Source organism: Ranitomeya variabilis, chromosome 6, assembly GCF_051348905.1.
Source record: "Ranitomeya variabilis isolate aRanVar5 chromosome 6, aRanVar5.hap1, whole genome shotgun sequence".
Classification (NCBI taxonomy): Eukaryota; Metazoa; Chordata; class Amphibia; order Anura; family Dendrobatidae; genus Ranitomeya; species Ranitomeya variabilis.
This window is the reverse complement of record NC_135237.1, coordinates 35477983-35500558: the sequence shown is the minus strand read 5'-3', so window position 1 is coordinate 35500558 and position 22576 is coordinate 35477983. Positions and strand designations below refer to the sequence as shown.

General features: G+C 42.8%; 1 protein-coding gene across 5 annotated transcripts in view; it reads left to right on the top strand.

The window, feature by feature from the left end:
- The window catches only part of CDK14 (cyclin dependent kinase 14), a 484203-nt gene that overhangs the window by 135967 nt on the left and 325660 nt on the right, over positions 1-22576 (top strand). For all 5 annotated transcript variants that reach the window (XM_077268230.1, XM_077268229.1, XM_077268232.1 and 2 more), the window contains 2 exons: positions 10004-10098; positions 19085-19164. In XM_077268230.1, the coding sequence (XP_077124345.1) occupies positions 10004-10098; positions 19085-19164 (175 nt within the window). The remainder of the gene's footprint in view (positions 1-10003; positions 10099-19084; positions 19165-22576) is intronic.

Genomic DNA, 22576 nt, shown 5'->3' with positions numbered 1-22576 from the left:
TAATTTAAAATTTGCTTTGTCACCAAGGTTCCAAATGAAATTTTAGAAATTATGGGGAAAATGTTACCACTATCCATTAAAAAAAAAAGAACCTATTACCGGGTGGGAAGTGACCGATTTTTGATGTTCTTCTATTCTCGCCATTCCCAAGTATTAAAATTTTAATTTGATAAATTCTGACATCGAGTCTCAGAGATATCGGCTTTTTTTATTTTGTGCTAATTTTTACTATCTTTACCATTGAAGAGAAGCCTAAAGACACGCCCCTGAGGATCTTGTGAGCCACGCCCCCTTATAGAGACCATACAAAATTAGCAGTAAAAAGTGTGCCCATATCTCTGGAATAGTATGGTGGATTTTAAAAAGGGGGAAAAAAACTTAATGGAACAGTGGACGTAAAATAAGAGCAGAAACAGGAGATCGGTCCTCTTTATTATTTTTTTTCTTCCGTATCAACGAGTTCTAATTAATCCCAATTTTCATAGGGTAGTCTCCCAAACATGATAAAAAAAGGGGGGATCACTTTTAGGAGCTTTACCTGAGTGGCTCAGGATTGCACGGTTTGCACTTGGTCTTTCTTTTTCTTTTCTATTTATTTATTTTTTTCTGTTTTCCCCAATGCTCTTAACTATAAATGTGACATATTTTGCTAATCTCTTGTACATCACTTACGGCTGGCATTTTATTGGAAATGTTAGCAATTCACAAGTCGTAGATTATAATTTTAGAATGATTTATTCTTTGTGACAGACACAGACCAGGAACGTACGAGAGTTGACATTTAAAAATAAAATAAAATAAATAAGCGTAGAGTAATATATCTAATAATCCTAATATGACATGTGACATGCTGTGGATGGTGATATTGTCCTCGCTGCTTCCGGAAGTTAAATATGGTACTTGGAAAACGGACGATTTAGTGCAAGGCGAGCAGTTTCTCTCTTTATCTCCTATCTGTGGTCACTTATTATTATGGTCGGGGATGTCAGTCCACATAGGAATCTGCAGCCATTGACATGGCGTCATAAATCTCTCCTCTTCTTGCTAGAAGTCTAATGTTCGGTGACAGGACAGCTACAGTTAGGTCCATATATATTTGGACAGAGACAACATTTTTCTAATTTTGGTTACAGACATTACCATAATGAATTTTAAATAAAACAATTCAGATGCAGTTGAAGTTCAGACTTTCAGCTTTCATTTGGGGGTATCCACATTAAAATTGGATGAAGGATTTAGGAGTTTCAGCTCCTTAACATGTACCACCCTGTTTTAAAAGGGACCAAAAGTAATTGGACAGATTCAATAATTTTAAATAAATTGTTCATTTTTAGCACTTGGTTGAAAACCCTTTGTTGGCAATGACTGCCTGAAGTCTTGAACTCATGGACATCACCAGACGCTGTGTTTCCTCCTTTTTGATGCTCTCCAGGCCTTCACTGCGGTGGTTTTCAGTTGCTGTTTGTTTGTGGGCCTTTCTGTCTGAAGTTTAGTCTTTAACAAGTGAAATGCTGCTCAATTGGGTTGAGATCAGGTGACTGACTTGGCCATTCAAGAATATTCCACTTATTTGCTTTAATAAACTCCTGGGTTGCTTTGCCTTTATGTTTTGGGTCATTGCCATCTGTAGAATGAAACAACGACCAACCAGTTTGGCTGCATTTGGCTGGATCTGAGCACACAGTATGGCGGCTCTGAAGACCTCAGAATTCATTCGGCTGCTTCTGTCCTGTGTCACATCATCCATAAACACTAGTGACCCAGTGCCACTGGCAGCCATGCATGCCCAAGCCATCACACTGCCTCCGCCGGGTTCTACAGATGATGTGGTATGCTTTGGATCATGAGCTGTACCACGCCTTCGCCATACTTTTCTCTTTCCATCATTCTGGTAGAGGTTGATCTTGGTTTCATCTGTCCAAAGAATGTTCTTCCAGAATGTGCTGGCTTTTTTAGATGTTTTTTAGCCTTTTTATTCTTGATGCTTATGAGTGGCTGCACCGTGCAGTGAACCCTCTGTATTTACTTTCATGCAGTCTTCTCTTTATGGTAGATTTGGATATTGATACGCCGACCTCCTGGAGAGTGTTGGTCACTTGGTTGGCTGTTGTGAAGGGGTTTCTCTTCACCATGGAGATTATTCTGCGATCACCCACCACTGTTGTCTTCCGTGGGCGCCCAGGTCTTTTTGCATTGATGAGTTCACCAGTGCTTTCTTTCTTTCTTTCTTTCTCAGGATGTACCAAACTGTAGATTTTGCCACTCCTAATATTGTAGCAATTTCTCGGATGAGATTTTTCTGTTTTCGCAGCTTAAGGATGGCTTGTTTCACCTGCATGGAGAGCTCCTTTGACCCCATGTTTACTTCACAGTAAAACTTTCTAAATGCAAGCACCACACCTCAAATTAACTCCAGGGCTTTTATCTGCTTAATTGAGAATGACATAACGAAGGGATTGCCCACATCTGTCCATGAAATAGCCTTGGAGTCAATTGTCCAATTACTTTTGGTCCCTTTAAAAACAGGGTGGCACATGTTTAGGAGCTGAAACTCCTAAACCCTTCATCAAATTTTAATGTGGATACCCTCAAATGAAAGCTGAAAGTCTGAACTTCAACTGCATCTGAATTGTTTTGTTTAAAATTCATTGTGGTAATGTCTATAACCAAAATTAGAAAAATATTGTCTCTGTCCAAATATATATGGACCTAACTGTATGTTTTATCACTAGATTTATCCAGTTACCCTTGGTTTTGGAAGGGGTGCTGTCCTTAGAGGGGTTCACTCTGTGACTACAGACCTCTGAATCCTCACAGTGCGCACCATACACGCTGTCGGGATTCTACATTGCCGGTGTAGGGAGCTGGTAGTCGCCATACCGAATGTATATGATATGCATACATGCGGTCACATGCCAACTAGATATGCAAAACCTCACTCAATATAAGTGAAATGAACAATGCTGGATATGTCTAGTCAAAATGACCATCCGCTCCCGGCACAAGCAAATTTTGACAGCGCACTGTGAAGAACCACAAGTCTGCAGTCACATAGTGTCTTATTACCAATATTCCTTGGGAAACAATTTTCAAATTATCCATCTTCCAGAAGAAAAGAATAATTGAAGTAACTACACAGGTAAGATTATGCCCAAGCCTTACAACATGAACGGTGATATTAACCAAGCCAAACAAGTCAATCTATAGAACAACTAGTTGCACACAGGAACTAATCAGAGTTGAACTGTTATTTTTAAGCCTGATTTTTTTTTCTTCTTTTTTTAAAGTAAAATTCAAAGGGCTTGTCCACCTTATTAGTAGCCTTAAAGGGGTGGTCCGAAACTAAAGTGTATTGTATTCCTAACTCTCAATTTAATCTAATTCTAATCTAATCTCTTTTCTAATATTGTGTAATTATCAATATCATATTACCATTCCCTAACTACACTATTTAACTTTTTCATGCTTAGATGGAGAATCCTACTGCATGCTGGGATAGTCAAACGAGTTGTCATCTGCGTCACTGCCGCAACCTCTGCCCCCACCCTAAAATTAAGCGTCATCAGTGATATCCATTTCAGGGGCTGGGCTAATCCCTGCACTACTGAGAATGAGCCGGTTGTCAGTTCCCATGTATGCTCAGCAGATTCTTGCCACGGTGCAATATGCGCAGTGACCGTGCGCTCCCTTGCCGACTCTGATCAGAAGTGACAAACCGGCTAGAGAGCGCACTGTCAGTATGCGTTGGTAATATTATATCCGGTGTGCAGGAAAAGTACCCCAGCATGCACCGTGATTCTCAACCAAACGGTCATCAAAGAGGAAGTAGTAAGAAAATAAAATAAAGTAGTTCAAGATTGTAGTGATGGAACAATAGGGACTTTTTAATTAAGGTATATCAGAAAAGAGTAGTTTATGACATTAAATAGAAAGGATTAAAATAAATATTAGTTTGGGACCAGCATAAAATAAGGTATAGATTTTTTTTTTTTTTTTTTAAAGGTCATGCTGCACCCTCTGCCTCTCAGCCTATCACAGCAGAAAATGTTTGTCTGCTGTGACTGGCTGACCAATCACAGTACAGTGTTCTTTGCACTCTCTATCGAGCAGCAGAGTGCTGAGGGCACTCTGGGGTGATTGCTTCCCTGGTAATAGATGGCATTTTTTTTTTGCCAGATTTTATGAATTAATTGCAACAGGAATTAGACTCTGTTCGGATCAGGATATTTGTTCACTTTCTGATCAATGTGAATTTTATACTTTTTTTTGTTATACAGTTTTGATAAATCGGGTCCAAAAAGTTTGTACTCTGTTCTTATGGAAGTCTCTTATGTAAATGTAGAGCTTTGAAAGTAAAATAAAAAAAATAATGTCCTTCCTTCGGTAAATTTATTTCTGAGGAATAAAAGTGCAGGAAGCCTGGGGGTATACAGATATCGCACTCTGTGGAGAACACACGGTTCCCAAACGCTGCAAAATTTATTTTACTACAGTACAGCTACTTTATGTAATGTCCCGGGGGATTGTGAGAACTTCATGATTATATTTAAAGGGGTATACCCCACTTAGTATATTTATGTGCCGTATATGTGTAGTATGACCTCTGCTTATTTATCTAGAAATTCCCATTTATTGATATGGCCCATTACATACTGTGGGTATGCTATAAATGTATGAGATGGGAATATCCTTTTAAAAATGATGATGCTATTGGCAATTTTTAATCATCTCCCCAGCCTGATTTTTTCCATGGCACAATTTTACCAGTTGGGACTGTTGCCAACATTTGCACTGCAGCTGGAGGGAGGTGAGGAACCACAAACCCATCTAGCGGTTAGGTGATAAACTAATTCCAACCTAAATAACTTATCTCCAATATATAATTGAAGAGGCAGTTCCTGATAATGAAAATTCCATTAGCCACCACTAGAAGGAGCTTAAGAGCTAAATACTGAGTAATGTATACAATAAGCTCCCCCTAGTGGTCGCTACAGGTAGACAGAAGCTTACCATTTAACTTTAAGGCTACACCGCAGATGTGGTGCTGTTTCTATGAACTAGAGTAGATTTGAGCTGTAATTTATGAAATAGTCACTTATAAATTGCAGTTGGTCATTATTCTTCCTCAGAACTTTATCGCATTTTTTTGCCACTTTTGAAAAGTAGAGAGACTCGTAAAATGTTGCAGATTTCCTTGCAAAAGAGGGTGTGCACTAAAATCAGCAGCATTTTTTTTACACCTTTTCACACTTTGATGAAATCCAACCAAGACTGATTGTTACCCTATGGAGGGGCAGCATATTGCTTGGATAGCTTTGTTCTTCTGTTAGCTCAAATGGCACAAACAATGATTGTGCTTTATGGCTAAAGTAAGTGATTTAAAGAATAAAATAATTTTCAGGAGATACCGAGGCATGTATAAAAAAATGGATTTCAGGAAATGGGGCTGGCCTTTGTCTTTCTACAGGAAGTGGGGTGGGTCTTTGTCTCTCTACAGGAAGTGGGGTGGGTCTTTGTCTCTCTACAGGAAGTGGGGTGGGTCTTTGTTTCTCTATAGGAAGTGGGTGGGTCTTTGTTTCTCTATAGGAAGTTGGGTGGGTCTTTGTTTCTCTACAGGAAGTGGGGTGGGTCTTTGTTTCTCTATAGGAAGTTGGGTGGGTCTTTGTTTCTCTACAGGAAGTGGGGTGGGTCTTTGTCTCTCTACAAGAAATGGGATGGGTCTTTGTCTCTCTACAGGAAGTGGGGTGGGTCTTTGTTTCTCTATAGGAAGTGGGTGGGTCTTTGTTTCTCTATAGGAAGTTGGGTGGGTCTTTGTCTCTACAGGAAGTGGGGCAGGTCTTTGTCTCTCTACAGGAAGTGGGATGGGTCTTTGTCTCTCTACAGGAAGTGGGGCGGGTCTTTGTCTCTCTACAGGAAGTGGGGTGGGTCTTTGTTTCTCTATAGGAAGTGGGTGGGTCTTTGTTTCTCTATAGGAAGTTGGGTGGGTCTTTGTCTCTACAGGAAGTGGGGCGGGTCTTTGTCTCTCTACAGGAAGTGGGGCGGGTCTTTGTCTCTCTACAGGAAGTGGGGTGGGTCTTTGTTTCTCTATAGGAAGTGGGTGGGTCTTTGTTTCTCTATAGGAAGTTGGGTGGGTCTTTGTCTCTACAGGAAGTGGGGCGGGTCTTTGTCTCTCTACAGGAAGTGGGGCGGGTCTTTGTCTCTCTACAGGAAGTGGGGTGGGTCTTTGTCTCTCTACAGGAAGTGGGGTGGGTCTTTGTCTCTCTACAGGAAGTGGGGTGGGTCTTTGTCTCTCTACAGGAAGTGGGGTGGGTCTTTGTCTCTACAGGAAGTGGGGTGGGTCTTTGTCTCTACAGGAAGTGGGGTGGGTCTTTGTCTCTACAGGAAGTGGGGTGGGTCTTTGTCTCTCTACAGGAAGTGGGGTGGGTCTTTGTCTCTACAGGAAGTGGGAAGCGCATCTCTGTTCTACAGGAAGTGGGAGGCGGGTCTTTTTCTTTACATAAAGTGGGGGTGGGTCTTTCTACAGGAAGTGAGGGTGGATCTTCATCTCTGCACAGGAAGTGGGGGTGGGTTTTGTCTCTACAGGAAGTGGAAGGCATGTGTTTACATAAAGTGGGGGTGGGTCTTTCTTTCTACAGGAAGTGAGGGTAAGTCTTTATCTGGCTACGTAAGGTGGGGCGCGGGTCTTTGTCTCTACAGGATATGGGAGTTAGGTCCTTGTTGCGCTACTGAAAGTGGGAGTGGGTCTTTGTGCACATGAAGTCAGGTATGGGGTCTTTATCTCACCACAGAAAATGGAAATGGGTCTTAATCTGGCTACATGGTTTGTAGGACGGGTCTTTATCTGGCTACTTGAAGTGGCAGGGAGGTCTTTGTCTCTACAGGATGTGGGGGCAGGTCTTTGTCTCTCTACAGGATGTGGGGGCAGGTCTTTGTCTCTCTACAGGAAGTGGGGCGGGTCTTTGTCTCTACAGGAAGTGGGGGCTGGTCTTTGTCTTTCTACAGGAAGTGGGGCGGGTATTTGTCTCTACAGGAAGTGGGGCGGGTCTTTGTCTCGCTAAAGAACATGAGGGTGGGTCTTTGTCTCTGCTCCTGCTTTCCTGTCTCCCAAGGCACATAGAGACATAACAGACAAGTCCACTTTTGGTTCAGGAAAGGCAAGTTATTGTACAATGGCGGAATAAATTCATGCTTAGAAGTGATGGACTGGAAGTTCCTGCACTGGCTGTGCTGGCAGATCGCTGATTAAGAGGAGCCCTGAAAAAAAGTGGATGGCACTTTACTGACCACAAGAATAAGGACAGTTCCTCTACATATTAGATAGGTATGTGCACCAAAGGCAGTTTTAACTCGTTGACAGGGTGATGACAGCAAGACCAAGGTTTTCTACAGCTTTGGAGTAAAATGACAGGTATGCTGTAAAGCAGCTGTAAAGGTGACATTTTTCTGTAAGACGTCTTACAAAATAAGAATAATTGCTCTTAAATTAATATTTACACTTCACATAATTAACAATAAGTGTCCCCTGTGGGATACTGTTCTTCCAGAGTAGATTTCAATAAAAATAAAAAATAAAAAGTTCCCCAGAACGTACATGTAGTGATAAAGAACGACATTTTCAAGCTGTTTTCTGCCATAAAAAATGCATGAGACATATAATCCCCACAGAGGCGTCAGGTAGTTCTGGATTTAATCTTCCATTAAAGCTCCTTTTTATTGTCTCTCTAGACTTTCCTGAAAAAGTAGCAGGTGTTGTTATGATACTTTGTGAAGATGAATTACACCGCGGGGATAGAACAATATAATTTTATACTTTCGAAAAAAAAATGTAAAAAAATCTTTATATACACTTATGAACGGTAATGGTATACATTTATTATTTTATTTTTTTTTCTTTTTGATCTATTTGCTATAATTTTTTATGGTATTTTTGGGGGTTTAGCTTAGGTTCACTTTATTTTATTCTGTTTCTAGGTTTATTTTACACAAGAGGAAATATTTATATTTTTTATGAATTAAACATGAAATTATACCGGAGTGCAGGCTTAACACAAGGGTTTTCTCCAATTAAATTAACGTTAATGTAACACGGTCACAGCTTGTGCGTTTTATTGATGTGACTGCTATTTCCGGGCTTTAATTTTAAGAAATCTCAAGAGAAAAGTATCCAAAAAAAACCCCACACATTAGAAGTGAACTGACCATTTCAATAGTTGAGCAAGTACGGACTGCACCAACAGATGATATGCTAAACTATAAGACTGGCAAAAAAAGAAAGATGTGGGTCTACAACCCTATTCTCAAAGCCCTTACACAAGAGTGGTGCCATCATGTTTCTAATATCATACACCTATCTAATACAGCTTTAAAGGGTTATTCTCATGGCATATTCGTAGGATGTCCTGAAAATTAAGGAGCCTCAAGAGCATGACCACGTGTGCTACTTAGAAGAGTTGCAGCCCTATCAATCCCAACATTCAGACCTCCCTGACCAGAAAATGACACCATCTCATAGTTAGCTGGTGGTGGCTTACCAAGCTAAAGGGAACAGAATACTGGCTCAATTTTGCACCACATTTATATATTTTAGACACTTTTTCTGGTTCGTATGACCAAGGGTGTGACTTAGAGGAAAGGGTTGTGGCCTGGTAGAAAAGCGGGTTGGCCTAAAACATGGTAAGAAGTGACCACATTATGATACAAAATACTGGAACAACCAATAGGCAAGCAAGTAGGTGATCTAAGGTTATGTAAGTGTCTAGCAAGATGCACCATATTTATCACCGAGAGTGCGGCACACTGATAAATTTACTGCATCTTCAAACTTCTTGGCCTAAGAATAAGATAGGATAAATAAATCTGCCCCTGTGGGTGTAGTTTGTCTTGTCACATTGGGTCCAAAAATATTTCTCAGCATGGAAATAATTTTTTACTAAAATTTTGAAACCCACTCCAACCCTCCAGTGTATTGGCAAGTGAGAGCTGATCTTATCATCACATCTTTCCCTTATGTATCCAGAGCTCACTTTGTTCTAGGAGTCATGGTCCTTTTGAGCTTAATTTGAGACTGCTTCTGGGCAGGACCTACTGATAATGCAAAAGAGGCCATAGGATAAAAGTAGGTCTGGTGAATTGGTGGACTAGTTCTCGTATTATTTAGGGCTTTGAATAAACAGCAGGTAATTGAATAAATCTTTTTAATTTTGAAACCTATTTGTGTCTTCTGGTATAGTAAAAAAAAAAAAAATATATATTAATGTGAGTAGGACTTTACCGTGCCATTTGTACTATCAAAAATAATCTTATTGCCTTTCAAAAGGTATCCAGGACTTTAAGTTTTATTTTCTACAGACACTTCCACCATGAATATATTTTTTAAAAATTACTTGTGTCTCAATAGAGGTCTGTTGGTGAATTTTCGCGGCTACTGGTTGAACCCAATTTTGGAACCGTGATGGGCATCGGACAAAGGCCATGTCCAAGATTTAATGGGTCTTCCTTTTACTTCTGTGTAGAGAAACAATAACAACCATTCAATCAACCTACAATGTTGTGTGGTGGCCAACTGTTACCTAGAAATTAAAACTGGGTGACCTATAACAAAGTTCAAGATCATTCTTTACAAAATTAAAAAAATTGGGTACAAATTGCTAAAATGTATGCAAACTAAAGGAGCAACAAGTATCTGGACCCAGAAAGGCTTTGGATGGGGTGTTACAAAAAGCCCTCTCTTCTCCATAATATGAGTGATAGCCATATTTGCAAGGCCAGGTATCTGCGCCATGTTTTATTATAGTATTTGGGGCCTTCCATTCTCTTCATGGGTAGAAAAGAAAACGAAGCACATCACTGATTCAAGTTCATATTGCATGTGAATGGTCATTGCTCTTTTGATTTTGTTTGGTAACATTGACTAACAACATCTATTCATTTACCACTTATCGTATCCTTGACTTTTGCTGGAATGTTTTGGTGATTTTTGTGTTTTTTTTCATTTTTTTTCTAGCCAACAAGTCCTAAATTTGGCAAGGCTGACTCCTATGAGAAACTAGAAAAATTAGGAGAAGGCTCGTACGCTACCGTTTATAAAGGCAAAAGCAAGTAAGTATTTCTGAGTGATCGGGGGCGTAACGGTAATAGGTGCAGAGGGTGCAGTCGCACATGCGCTCTGGAGTATACAGGGACCCAAAAGGTCTATATCTAAGAGACTATAAGTATTAAAGACGTGATTGTTGGGGGTCCTGTCGTATATTTTATATTGGGGCTCACAAGGATCAAGTTATACCACTGTGAAACGAGAATTCTTTATAAATGGGCAAGCTCTTCTATGTCAATTCAGGGAGTATTTAAATTTTTTTCTACAGCCCTTAAGCTTTTTAGAGCTCTTTAGGCCTCATATATTATATTTCTACATGTTACTAGGCATTTATAAATATAACCCAATGTATTAATGTAAATTATACAGAAATACCTAAGTTCCAAAACTGGAAAGCATCTTGTCCTTCTACTTACCAGTATAGTGGCGAGCAGCTTCGTAGCGGAAAAGCCATCTGAAGCATGAACATGCTACTTCTTTTAACCACTTCAAGTGAGGTTATTAATGATTGTCTGAGGAATGTTCTCCCACTCTAGATGCACTTGGGCAAATCATCAAGATCTGTTGCTGGCAGCTCCTTTTGCAATTACCAAGCTAAGATGTCCCAGATGTGCTCGATGACAGACAAGTCTGTAGACGCTGCAGCCATGGTAGCACATTTAGATTATGAAAGCTGCTCACAGTAGCATGAGCAACATGCAGCATGGTGTCATGTTGAAAAACGGACACTTTGGAGAATGGAAATACCACTTTTTCCACTATTAATACATTTTGTTCTTAAAAAATTTGGATGTCATATCAAGCCTAGGGCATCAAATATTGTGTACGCAAACTATCAGAAGGCGTTTGCACAACATAAGGCAAACGTCCAGCTACAGGTCTTCCATTGACATCACACCACAGGTCTCATAGGCCATCATGGTGCAGAGCAAGATATCAATTGAGGCTGGAATGTAATTAGTCCTGCTTTTATCTTGAATGCAATGATAGCCAGAGATTGGTTTGGAGACCACATAGGCAACACCATGAAGAGGCCTTCATGAGGGAACATCACACCAGTCCTCCTCCCGGGATTATGGGGTTAAGTGGCGTAATGTACAATAGCCAAACCCCTCTATTCTTCATTCCAGGTACACTAACAGGTCAGCGTTACATTGATTTGTTTGTGGAACCAGTGTTACAGTAATTTCTCCAAAGTGTACCAGGAGCTGTTTTCAACATTTTTTTTACTAGCTGCATGTTGCTCGTGCTACTATGAGCAGCCTACATGCTCTAAATGTGCTACCGTGACCTCAAGCGGACTTGTCTTCCATGTGCACATCGGGGATGTCAATTGTCACCAATTTCAAAGAGAGCCGCCAGCTGCGGATCTTGATGATTTGTCCAATTGCATTCAGTCTGACAGAACATTCCTCAGGCAAATATTAATACACTCCTTGGTTGCTATCAGTAAGGTTAAATGCACGGATTTCTGCCCGTGAGGCTCATGCTCGATACTGATTAAATTAAGATTTTTTTTTTAACATTTTATTTCAACTTTCCTTTTCACCATTTGCACATCATTCACCTGTCTATCCATCCTGTGGTTTCCATAATCCCATGACTTTTCTTTCTTGGTGTTGCAATTTTAATGTTGAGGAATATATACAGATATGGATAAATGGATGGTATCTGTATTGTCAGACATTATCCGTACAGTTTCTTCAACGCTTTGTGATTAAATTGTGACGTCCTTTCAATATCCCGATTCAGTTCTAAATATCTGCTGCATTCCCTGCCTCGGCTTTTACACAAGCCTATGATAGTCTATCATTACTGGCTTCAAACCTGAGCTCATGTTAGCCTTCTCTGGTTGATACAATATTGAGCTTTGTGTAGAATGGTGGTGGACATTTTTTGGGGGGGAATTTGCCCACAGCAAATCACATTGTTTGGATTCCCCACAATCTGTGAATTTCATCAAATTTGGATTGAATTCAATTTGCATCTGATCAATTCACAAATCTCTATTGTTTAGCATCAACTGATAGCAATGCATCACTTTCCTAGCCCCGTTGGCAGTATTAGAGGCTCTTTTCACAAGACCATGAGTATGTGTCAAGCCAATGTGTCCACTTGATGTTCCAACGCCCAGATTGTTGAGTACTGGATCTGTACAACCATCTTCTCTTCAATATTGAGGCTAGGTAGAGATGTAAATGGTGAGCCCTATCATATGCCGTCGCCGGCACATCCTGCCCAATATTGGTCTCCAGATGATCACATTAGATGAAAATTTCACCATAATATGTCAGGAAAGGTTTGTTCTATACGTGGCCACTCGATGATCGTGATGCGAATTGCAGCCTCTTGTGAGTTTTGCCACCAAGTTGCGATAATGTAATGGATTTGTACTGTGAGACAATGAAGTCCTTGATGAAATTTATGGCAATGGTTGGACAAATCTGCAATTCTGTGCATTTTTGCATCAGTCACTTAGATTTTTGCCTCCCTTAAAAATAAATCAGATTACTTTTTCAATTGCACCAAACCAGAAGCTGCAAAGTAGTGGAACCTATGACACATTTCTGATAGGGGGAGAAAATATCAAGTAGGTGTTAAATTGTTGGTCCACCATTAAATGTTCTAGAATTTCCATAAACTGAGTATAAAATACTGTATTTTATCTAAAAGTTGAGTAAGGCCTCATTCAGATGTCCGATTTTCATGTATGAGTGCTGTCCGTGTTTTTCACCAATAGCACTCATACCTGTGATACTTTGTGGCCATTACATGTCTGTGATTTTTCCCCTGCGGAAAATCGCATAGTCACGTGTGATTTTGATCCGAGCGTCGGATCAAAATCTGAAATGCAAGTCTATGGGTCCGTGAAAAATCGGACCACACTCATATGACATGTCGAAAAGGAGAAGACGGAGAAACTTTTCTTCTCAACATACAAGAAAAACTGATGACACTTGGACCAAACTCTGATCAAAACAATCAGGGTATGTGCAAACATTGCGGATTCCACTGCGGATTTTTCCGCTCAGATTCTCATAAATACCTGTTGATTTACTGCGGATTTCACGTGCGTTTTTACACCTACTGATTCCAATTATGCAACAGGTGTAAAATGCTGCGGAATCCGCACAATCCCACGTGGAATTTTTCTCAGCATGTGCACTGCGGATTTGGTTTTCCATAGGTTTACATGGTACTGTACAACCCATGGAAAACTGCTGCGAATCCGCAGCCAAATCCGCAACGTGTGCACATACCCTCAGTCTGTTTTTCTCGTACTTGGATTTCTGAACGAGACCTAACTTGATCCAGCCCCTAAATACAGTCCATATTTACTCCAGAGCTGTATTCATAATCCTGCATCCTTTGGAATTGAAGGTGAGAATTACTTATAACTTATGGATTATTTTGAGTTTGCTCAGGCAGGAAGAAAAGCCCAATTCTGTTTTGCCCAAGTTCAGTGTTTCGAAAATGCTTCTTCCTACAAAATATAATTTTTTGACATTTGTTAGTAAAAATTCTATTAATTTACTTTTCTGTCATTTTTGCATAAATAGCAGTAAAGACTGTGCTGAAATCAGTATTTTAATGTCCCCTATCTTATCCTCTTCGATGGCTGTGGACGAATTTGAACCTTGAAAAAAAGAGGTCTCCTATTAGTGATGGAGATGAGGGTGGGACAGGAAGGGAAGGCGTCCATCGTTCTGGATCTGAGGTCCCCTACTGGCACCACAGAAGAAGGAGAGTAGGAGATAAATGTGACATCCCCGCATACTAATATGAAACATATTCGGGGATTGTCAAGGATCTCGGTAAGGCTACTTTCACACTAGCGTCATGCACTGCACGTCGCTATGCGTCGTTTTGTAGAAAAAACGCATCCTACAAAAGTGCTTGCAGGATGCTTTTTTTCTCCATAGACTTGCATTAGCGACGCAGTGCAACACATTGCCACACGTCGCAACCATCATGCGACGGTTGCGTCGGACCGTCGCCACCAAAAAACGTTACATGTAACATTTTTTGATGCGTCGTGACCATCTTTTCCGACCGCGCATGCGCGGCTGGAACTCCGCCCCCGCCTCCCCGCACATCACAATGGGGCAGCGGATGCGATGTAAAACTGCATCCGCTGCCACCGTTGTGCGGCGCTATCACAGTTCGCGTCGGAACGTCGCATTGCGACGTGCGTCGTACGACGCTAGTGTGAAAGTAGCCTTACAGTGGAATCGTCTTGTCTTGGTAGAGGACGTTTTTCATGGTGAAGGATAGTGGGGCCATGACCCATCAGCCGCTCCTTCGAATAACAATGGGGCCATGACTGAGCCCGTGAACCATATCTATGTCTGTTCATCAGCATCCAGGGACTTCTGTGTATTATTTTATACAGTTTATTCCACCACTGTATAACCGCTGACTCCTAAAACTCCCGTAATATCTGATATAATTCCAACTGCGAAATAAAATCCTGAAGCGACCGACCCTAGAGATACAGTGCTGTGCAGGTTCTTTCATCGGCTTTGTTCACCTCTTGTTCTTGGCTTTGTTGGAGATGGAACTCGGGAGAATTCCTGATGAGTGACTCCAATGAAAACCTCAACAGCTCTCAGGGTATATTCACATGTGGTGTTTTTGCTGCATATTTTACGCAGCACGTTTGGAGCAGCATGTTATAGCACCGGCATGGTCAATGACATTTCTGAAATCTCATGCACATACTGCTTTTTTTTAAGTTCACATTTTTGATAAAAAAAAAAGCATAAATGTTATCCCACCAACGTCAAGGTGTACCCATCGGGGTGATCCTAATGGTCCTCCCAGTCTGGCTCTGTCCTACTCTGCCCTTATTCACATTAGTATAAAAGCTGTGAGGGAACAAAAAGTGAACAAGACCATCGGGTAATACCCTTTTAGATACAAAGGAAAGTAAAAGGAAAGAGCTCACCCGAGCTGGTTGGGTGCAGGCACATCTCCTTTGACCACCTGATAATATCCGCTGCTGCTGCCTCATTCACATTGATGTCATTTGACACATGATGAGGTTTTAATACTAGACAGGTTAGGACCATCCCCATGGGTGCTCATTGTCGCGGTGGGATGGCTTTTATGCCTTTTTGAGCAAAATAGCGTTAACTAAGTACCCTGTGTTATTTATATGTACTATTACTGTTTACTGACTTACTTTCTGTAGGGGGCATGCTCATTTTTTGGGGTGGGGGTCTTGTCTATTGAATGGCCGCAGTGTGAATGTGCTCTTACACTTGTACACTTGGCACGTGTGTGTGTGTATATATATGTGAGCGGCAGGCAGGGCCGTAGTCATGGCATGGCCACCCGCACCACATACACACAGTCCCACTGTCTCACTTGCCTGATTCTCAGGGTCCTCACTGAGTCGCAGAGAAACTTCTTCCTTTACTTTAGTACATAAAGAGACAGTCCAGTTACAACTTTAAATGAACAACTTTACTTGATTCCATATGCAGCACATCCAGATCAGTTACAGCACTGACATGAAATTACACACAGTACACATCCTTGACTCTCCCTGTGTTCCTCCTCACGTCTCCGGGTATGCTCTCGGGTCGTACCGTCTCGCTCAGTACTGCAGCGTCCTCCCTGTACGGCATAACTACTTTCAGGAGTTCCCCTGTCCATTTCCCACCAGTCATAAGGGCATCTGCCCAAGTAGAAAGCTGCCACATCTTGGCGCGACCTGCATTTCTATTCTGCTGTAACTTCTGCGGTAGCCTTCTCCTGTAGATTCTGGCCACTATAGACCCTGGACGGCCAGGCTCCTAGCTTCACAATGTTGCGGGGTCACTATGCTGTCCCAGGGCTCTATAGCCCGTCCGGACTGTTTGGGCTGCCTGGCCCTACAGGATTTTGATCAGGAAATGCTCCTGGCTTACCCACAGTAGACTCCTCCTATGAAAACAATGTACACTAATGTACCCCATCTAGTGTCCACCTTGAAGTACTGCACTTACTCTGAACTACAGCATAATATCGTACAATACATTAATACAGAGGGGTGGGGTACACGTCAGTCCTGGTACACCCCTTACATTTACTTAAATCCTAGCTCTGCTAAGAACTAAGGCCTGTGTTCACTAGGTGTGTCAGTCTGCTGGATGGATCAGAGTCGAGTGTGCGGTTTGATGAGTGTCCAGCCAAAATGTGAGCTGTAGCTTGGAGAGAGACATGCCAGAGTCTCTCTATGACTGGAGACTGCATGGGCCAGCCAGGAAAGCCATGCAGTCTGTGTGTTAGAGCTGCAGAGTAACGTGTGGAAGCTGCAGCCTGTTGAGTGTGAACTACGCATAGAGCAGAACAGTTCTGTTTGGTGCTGAAAGCTGCTGGAGCTCAGGCTGAAGGGAATACTGCGACTGGATGGGATCATACCTCTGTGTATGAAGTTTGCTTCCTGAGAATGGACTGTAATCTGTTCAGGTGAGCCCGCACTGACATATGTGCCCTGCCAAGTGTTTATGTGCTGTGATATGTTTGTGCCCAGAAGAGGCTGTTTTTGGTTTTTGAATCCCTTGGAGTTTTCTGAAAACAATAAAACTGCACATTTTTGGACCCAACCATACGGCAGTGAAAAAAAATTGCAAACAGCTATGATGACGCATACTAGCTCAGCATGTCCCAAAAGGTCTCTCCTTTGATGCATGGAGATCTATGGATGCGTCAAAGGCTAACGTCAACCAATACCTTTGATATTTACCTCCAATATGCCAAACCCATACGTGCGCATAGCATCAGACATGTCCGTGATCTTCTGAGATATCCCCTGGTGATGTTAATTAGAAGGAAGGGTTGAGTCTCCACCAAGTGGGTGTAAAGCTCTGAGATGAAGCCCCAGTAGACATCGCGGACTGCACACATCCTTTATTATCGCACATTGCTTGTTTGGAGGGGACGTTATTTAAGGTCACTGCTATGTGGCTGATAAATGGATGTTAATGGGAGAGCGTCAGTAAATGTCTATTCTGAATATTTCATAGCAATTCAGGGAAAGTCAAATATTTGCTTTCCAAAACATGACTTTCATAAATATATATATATATATTTATTTTGTGGTCAGGAAGGATATTTTCCTTTTATGATTTAGAATTCCAATGTTTCTTTGAAGTTTCCCTGTATGTTCTGCCGGGTGATGTGGGAAACCATCGTGTAATAGTATTCAGTGTCATTTCTTATTACAATTGCTTTGTTCTCCATGTTCTGACGATGACTACAGTTCTCACTTAGGCCTCATGCACACAACTGAATTAAAGAGGCTTCCTTTTTAATTTTTTAGAAAACCTTGCTCCCCGGGCTATAGTTTTTTTTTTCTCTTAAACAAGCTAAACTGTTCTTTACTCTCCCTCCCCAGGTCCGTCACTGAGTTTCCACCGCTGCTTCCAGTGTCTGTTATTGTCTGCAGTGCTGACGTCATGTTCATAGCGCTGCTGTCAATCGATGAACTCATCAGCTCTGCTCAAGTAGACGACATGAGCCAGTTGCTGAGCTCAATGATTGGCTGCAGCGCTGTCGATGGGAGTAGCGGCAGAAACTCGACGGGCGCAGTACCTGGGAGAGGTGAGTAAAGCACAGAAAAAAAAATGTAAAGAAAATTGTTGCTGACTCCAAATAAATCTCTGGATCAATGTCTGATATCTATAACCTGTAATATTTTACTCCCAAGAATGGCATCCAGGCCCCTTTTGATCTCTTAATGAATTTACAATTTTTCTGGCATAGTCCCACTGCTTTTACACTAAAGAATTCCCTGCCATGTTTGTGTAAAATCCTTCTTTCTTCCAGACAGTTTATGTCCCATTAGTACAACTCTGGGAGAGGGAGCAATCTACTCTGGTTATATTTATCTATATTTATTAGGCCGCCGGCTTTCAGTTATACAGGCGTGCCCGGAGCAATTACGGTCACCGCTCACAGTACGGAGAACAGCAGCTATAGGCACAGCCCATCTCAGAAATGGTTCAGTATGGAACCAACTGTCAATAGTCATCAGTCTCAGTACTGTGATCGGTGACTGCAACCATACCAACTTGCCTGCATAACTGAAAGCCGGCGGCCTATTTTAAATCCACTATAAAAAGCTCTAGTTTTGGTGTTCTTTCTGCATAACTGAAAGCCGGCGGCTCCTTAGAAAACTCAAATTCATTTGTACTGATAGTGCAGCACCCAGGAATCTTCATAACACTATTAACCTGCAGAATAGCCCTATATCTGCAGGTTAATAGCGTGATCGGAGCTGACAAGTTCCCTTTCTTGTACACTGGTGCCCAAAACCTTACAAAGTATTCCATGTGTTTCCCAGCTAGTAAATTGTAAAGTAAAGGCCCCGTCTCACATAGCGAGATCGCTAGCGAGATCGCTGCTGAGTCACAAGTTTTGTGACGCAACAGCGATCTCAGTAGCGATCTCGCTATGTGTGACACGTACCAGCGATCAGGCCCCTGCTGCGAGATCGCTGGTCGTGTCGGAATGGCCTGGACCTTTTTTTGGTCGTTGAGGTCCCGCTGACATCGCTGAATCGGTGTGTGTGACACCGATCCAGCGATGTCTTCACTGGTAACCAGGGTAAACATCGGGTTACTAAGCGCAGGGCCGCGCTTAGTAACCCGATGTTTACCCTGGTTACCAAAAAAACAAACACTACTATGTTTTCATCATGTTGTCCTTGGTGGGATTTGAACCCAGGACTCCAGCGCAGTGGTAACCACTGAGTCACCGTGCCACCCCTGCAGTCAATCGGCGGCCTCACCGGTCATATCACCAGTGATTGTGATGTCAACACTACCGTTCCAGCACAGATCATTGCTGCAGCAGCTATCCACGATTCTGGCCGCATTATTAATCCGATTTTTCTTTAATCAGTTATTGTCATTTTACTTAAGAACACCATAAACATTAGCGCAAAAAGAACGTCAACCAATTTACGATTTGTCTCTGTAATCGTGTCTCCTCCTGTTTCAGAGTGAATGGAAAGTTGGTGGCGCTGAAGGTGATAAGACTTCAAGAAGAGGAGGGAACTCCATTTACTGCCATCAGGGAAGGTAAGATAACGCGTCCGTCTTTTCAGAGGCAAATATTCTAGAACTCCGTAATAAATTTGCCACTTGACGAATGTCCAAAATTCCCGATGACACAATAGTCTGCCTTTTATCTCTTCTGTAGGGATTTTACAATCGATGGTAATCTATGTTGACGGCCACCATTTCACTACTTTTGGCTACGTATGGTGCAGAAGTGACTGCATTTATAGAAGGTTTATATACAATAAAGCTTCTAGTCGGAGGTCATCCGTCAAAATAATTTAGGCAACGTAACTGAAATCATCATGATGTCTTTAGATTAAAAAAAACCCCCAAAAAAACAACAAAATTTTGGAAGTTTGCAGGATGAATTTGAAATTGAAAATTTGTTAAAAACACTTTCAAATACCTTGTCCTGAATTTGGTATCAGTTATTCTTGTGCCATAATTGTATGTTTAATTCTATGATTAAAAGGAAGCTGTCAGACGGTTTTTGCTTAGTAATCTGAGAGCAGCCTGATGTGGGGCAGGGAACCTGATTCCAGCAATGTGTCACTTAATTGGTTGTGTTTTGCTGTTTCAATATAATCAGTATTTTATCAGTAGGAGATTATCTCTATAGGACTAGGTGCCTTGTGCCTCCTGGTCCAACCCCATCCCCACTACTGATTGGCAGCTTTCTGTCAATATACTGTGTATACAGAAAGCGGCCAATCAGTGATGTGGGCGGGGTTATACGCAGCCCAGCATTCCAAGCTCTGCTAAATAAACAGAGGAGAAAACTGTGTTGCACCTCGTAAACTAAGTGATACATAACTGGAATCAGGGTCTCTGCCCCTACATCATGCCGTTGTCAGATTACATAGCAAAAAATGGGCTGACTGATTCCCTTTAAAGGACCTCTTAACAATCAGCAAATCACAGTGTCTCCTTGATGGGACCCCTAACTTTAATCTGTAGGGAAACCTGATCGTAATTGATTAATTTCCTCGTAGCACCAATACAAGCAAAATTTAGCATTGCAAAGTGCTGATTCAAATCAATGAATTGTCTGTGGAGTTCAGGACAATACAAGTCCTTCCGAGTGAGAGTTACCCCTTATTAAGGTGCTAATGGACCACTATAGGCTTTCGCATGCTGCCCTATTTCTTACTATATAAATGACAGAATTTTGCCTATAAAACTGAGGTGAACAGAAACTTAACGGTCTCAACCCTTGTCAAGAAGAGGGAACTGCATACTTCCATACTGTGTGGGGAACTGAGGGGTCATCATACTGTGTGTGGAACTGAGGGGTCGTCATACTGTGTGTGGAACTGAGGGGTCGTCATACGGTGTGTGGAACTGAGGGGTCGTCATACGGTGTGTGGAACTGAGGGGTCGTCATACGGTGTGTGGAACTGAGGGGTCATCATACTGTGTGTGGAACTGAGGGGTCGTCATACGGTGTGTGGAACTGAGGGGTCGTCATACGGTGTGTGGAACTGAGGGGTCATCATACGGTGTGTGGAACTGAGGGGTCATCATACTGTGTGTGTGGATCGCCCACAGGTGCAGGGCAGTGGGGTACTCGGTACCGGGTCCCTCTGTCTCGGTTCTGGGGATGTCACGGTGGCCCGACCCGGTCCGTGGCCCTGCTAAGGGGCGCCCAATTAAAGGTGTAGTTTGTCAAGTGTTCATGACGCCACCTGTGGTATTCGGTCAAGGTGACCGACGCTGCTAGGGGTCCGCTGGGTTGATGGAATGGCAGTTAGATGTTATACCTTCCCACAGGTGAAGTATGTCCCCAGGGCTTCCCTTGATGAGTAGGTGGTAATGGTGGATGTTGTAAGGTGCGATGAATAACGAGGACACAGGGTTGCAGTCTCTTTACCTTTTACTGAAGACTTCAGCATCCACAGTCCAGAGTACCGTTCACAGGGCTGGCTAAGTCCGGCCGGTCCGAAGGCACATCCAGAGCTCCCTTTGCAGGTGGAAATCAGTAGCCTTCCTACTAGCGCCTGTATGTTGTAGCACCTCCCTGCTGAGCACCACGGGATAGGACGACCCGTATGACGGGTAGGCCTGGAGCTATTTTATAGGGACCCTAGAGACGCCCCTCTCCCACAATTTGCTTCCGTTGTCTTCATTAGGTTTAAGGTCGGGCAGCCAACTTGGAATTAACTGTCCTGCCGTTGTTTGAAGTAATTCGTATAGCCTATTACTCCCTCGGTGTTCCGGCCACTGGCTACGCGCCTCAGAAGGATGTTGCCGATCTTAAGGCAGGACTCCTCCTGGTATTATCTCCTTGTGCTGTGATCTCGTTTCTCACTTCTCCACAATATACTTCGCTTCTTGTCCTTCCTTAGGATTCTGCCGCAATGAGGTGCAGGCGCAGTTCCGTAATGTTCTATCTCTGGCAATGTCTCTGTCAGGATCCCACCCCTGACAGGGACCTCTGTCTACAGCTCAGATGTTCCTTCTTCTTTCTCTGTCTGCCTGACAGGTCTTCAACCCCCAGTTTTAACCGAGTGTGAGGAGTGGCCTAATAGATAGAACCTTTTGCTCCCCCTGGTGGCCGGAGTGTGAAGTGTACTGTGTGTGACTGTGATACCTGGTCAGATGAACTCCTTTAGTACCATCAGACGTACCATCACTCCCCCTAGTGGAAGAGCGACAATACTGCAACGACCAGGACTCTGGGGCGCTGCATGTGGAACTGAGGGGTCATCATACTGTGTGTGGAACTGAGGGGTCATCATACGGTGTGTGGAACTGAGGGGTCATCATACTGTGTGTGGAACTGAGGGGTCATCATACGGTGTGTGGAACTGAGGGGTCATCATACGGTGTGTGGAACTGAGGGGTCATCATACGGTGTGTGGAACTGAGGGGTCATCATACGGTGTGTGGAACTGAGGGGTCATCATACTGTGTGTGGAACCGAGGGGTCATCATACTGTGTGTGGAACCGAGGGGTCATCATACTGTGTGTGGAACCGAGGGGTCATCATACTGTGTGTGGAACCGAGGGGTCATCATACTGTGTGTGGAACCGAGGGGTCATCATACTGTGTGTGGAACTGAGGGGTCATCATACTGTGTGGAACTGAGGGGTCATCATACTGTGTGTGGAACTGAGGGGTCATCATACTGTGTGTGGAACTGAGGGGTCATCATACTGTGTGTGGAACTGAGGGGTCATCATACTGTGTGTGGTACTGAGGGGTCATCATACTGTGTGTGGTACTGAGGGGTCATCATACTGTGTGTGGTACTGAGGGGTCATCATACTGTGTGTGGAACTAGAGTGCCCGCCAGGGCCGTGTGGTACTCTCTACCGGATCGGTCAATTCTTAAAAGGGAGGTTGTCACGGCAGCAGTGACCTGGTCCGTGGCCCTGGGCGTGCAATAAAAGTGTGATGATGAAGGGAAATAAAGTTTATGGGAAAAG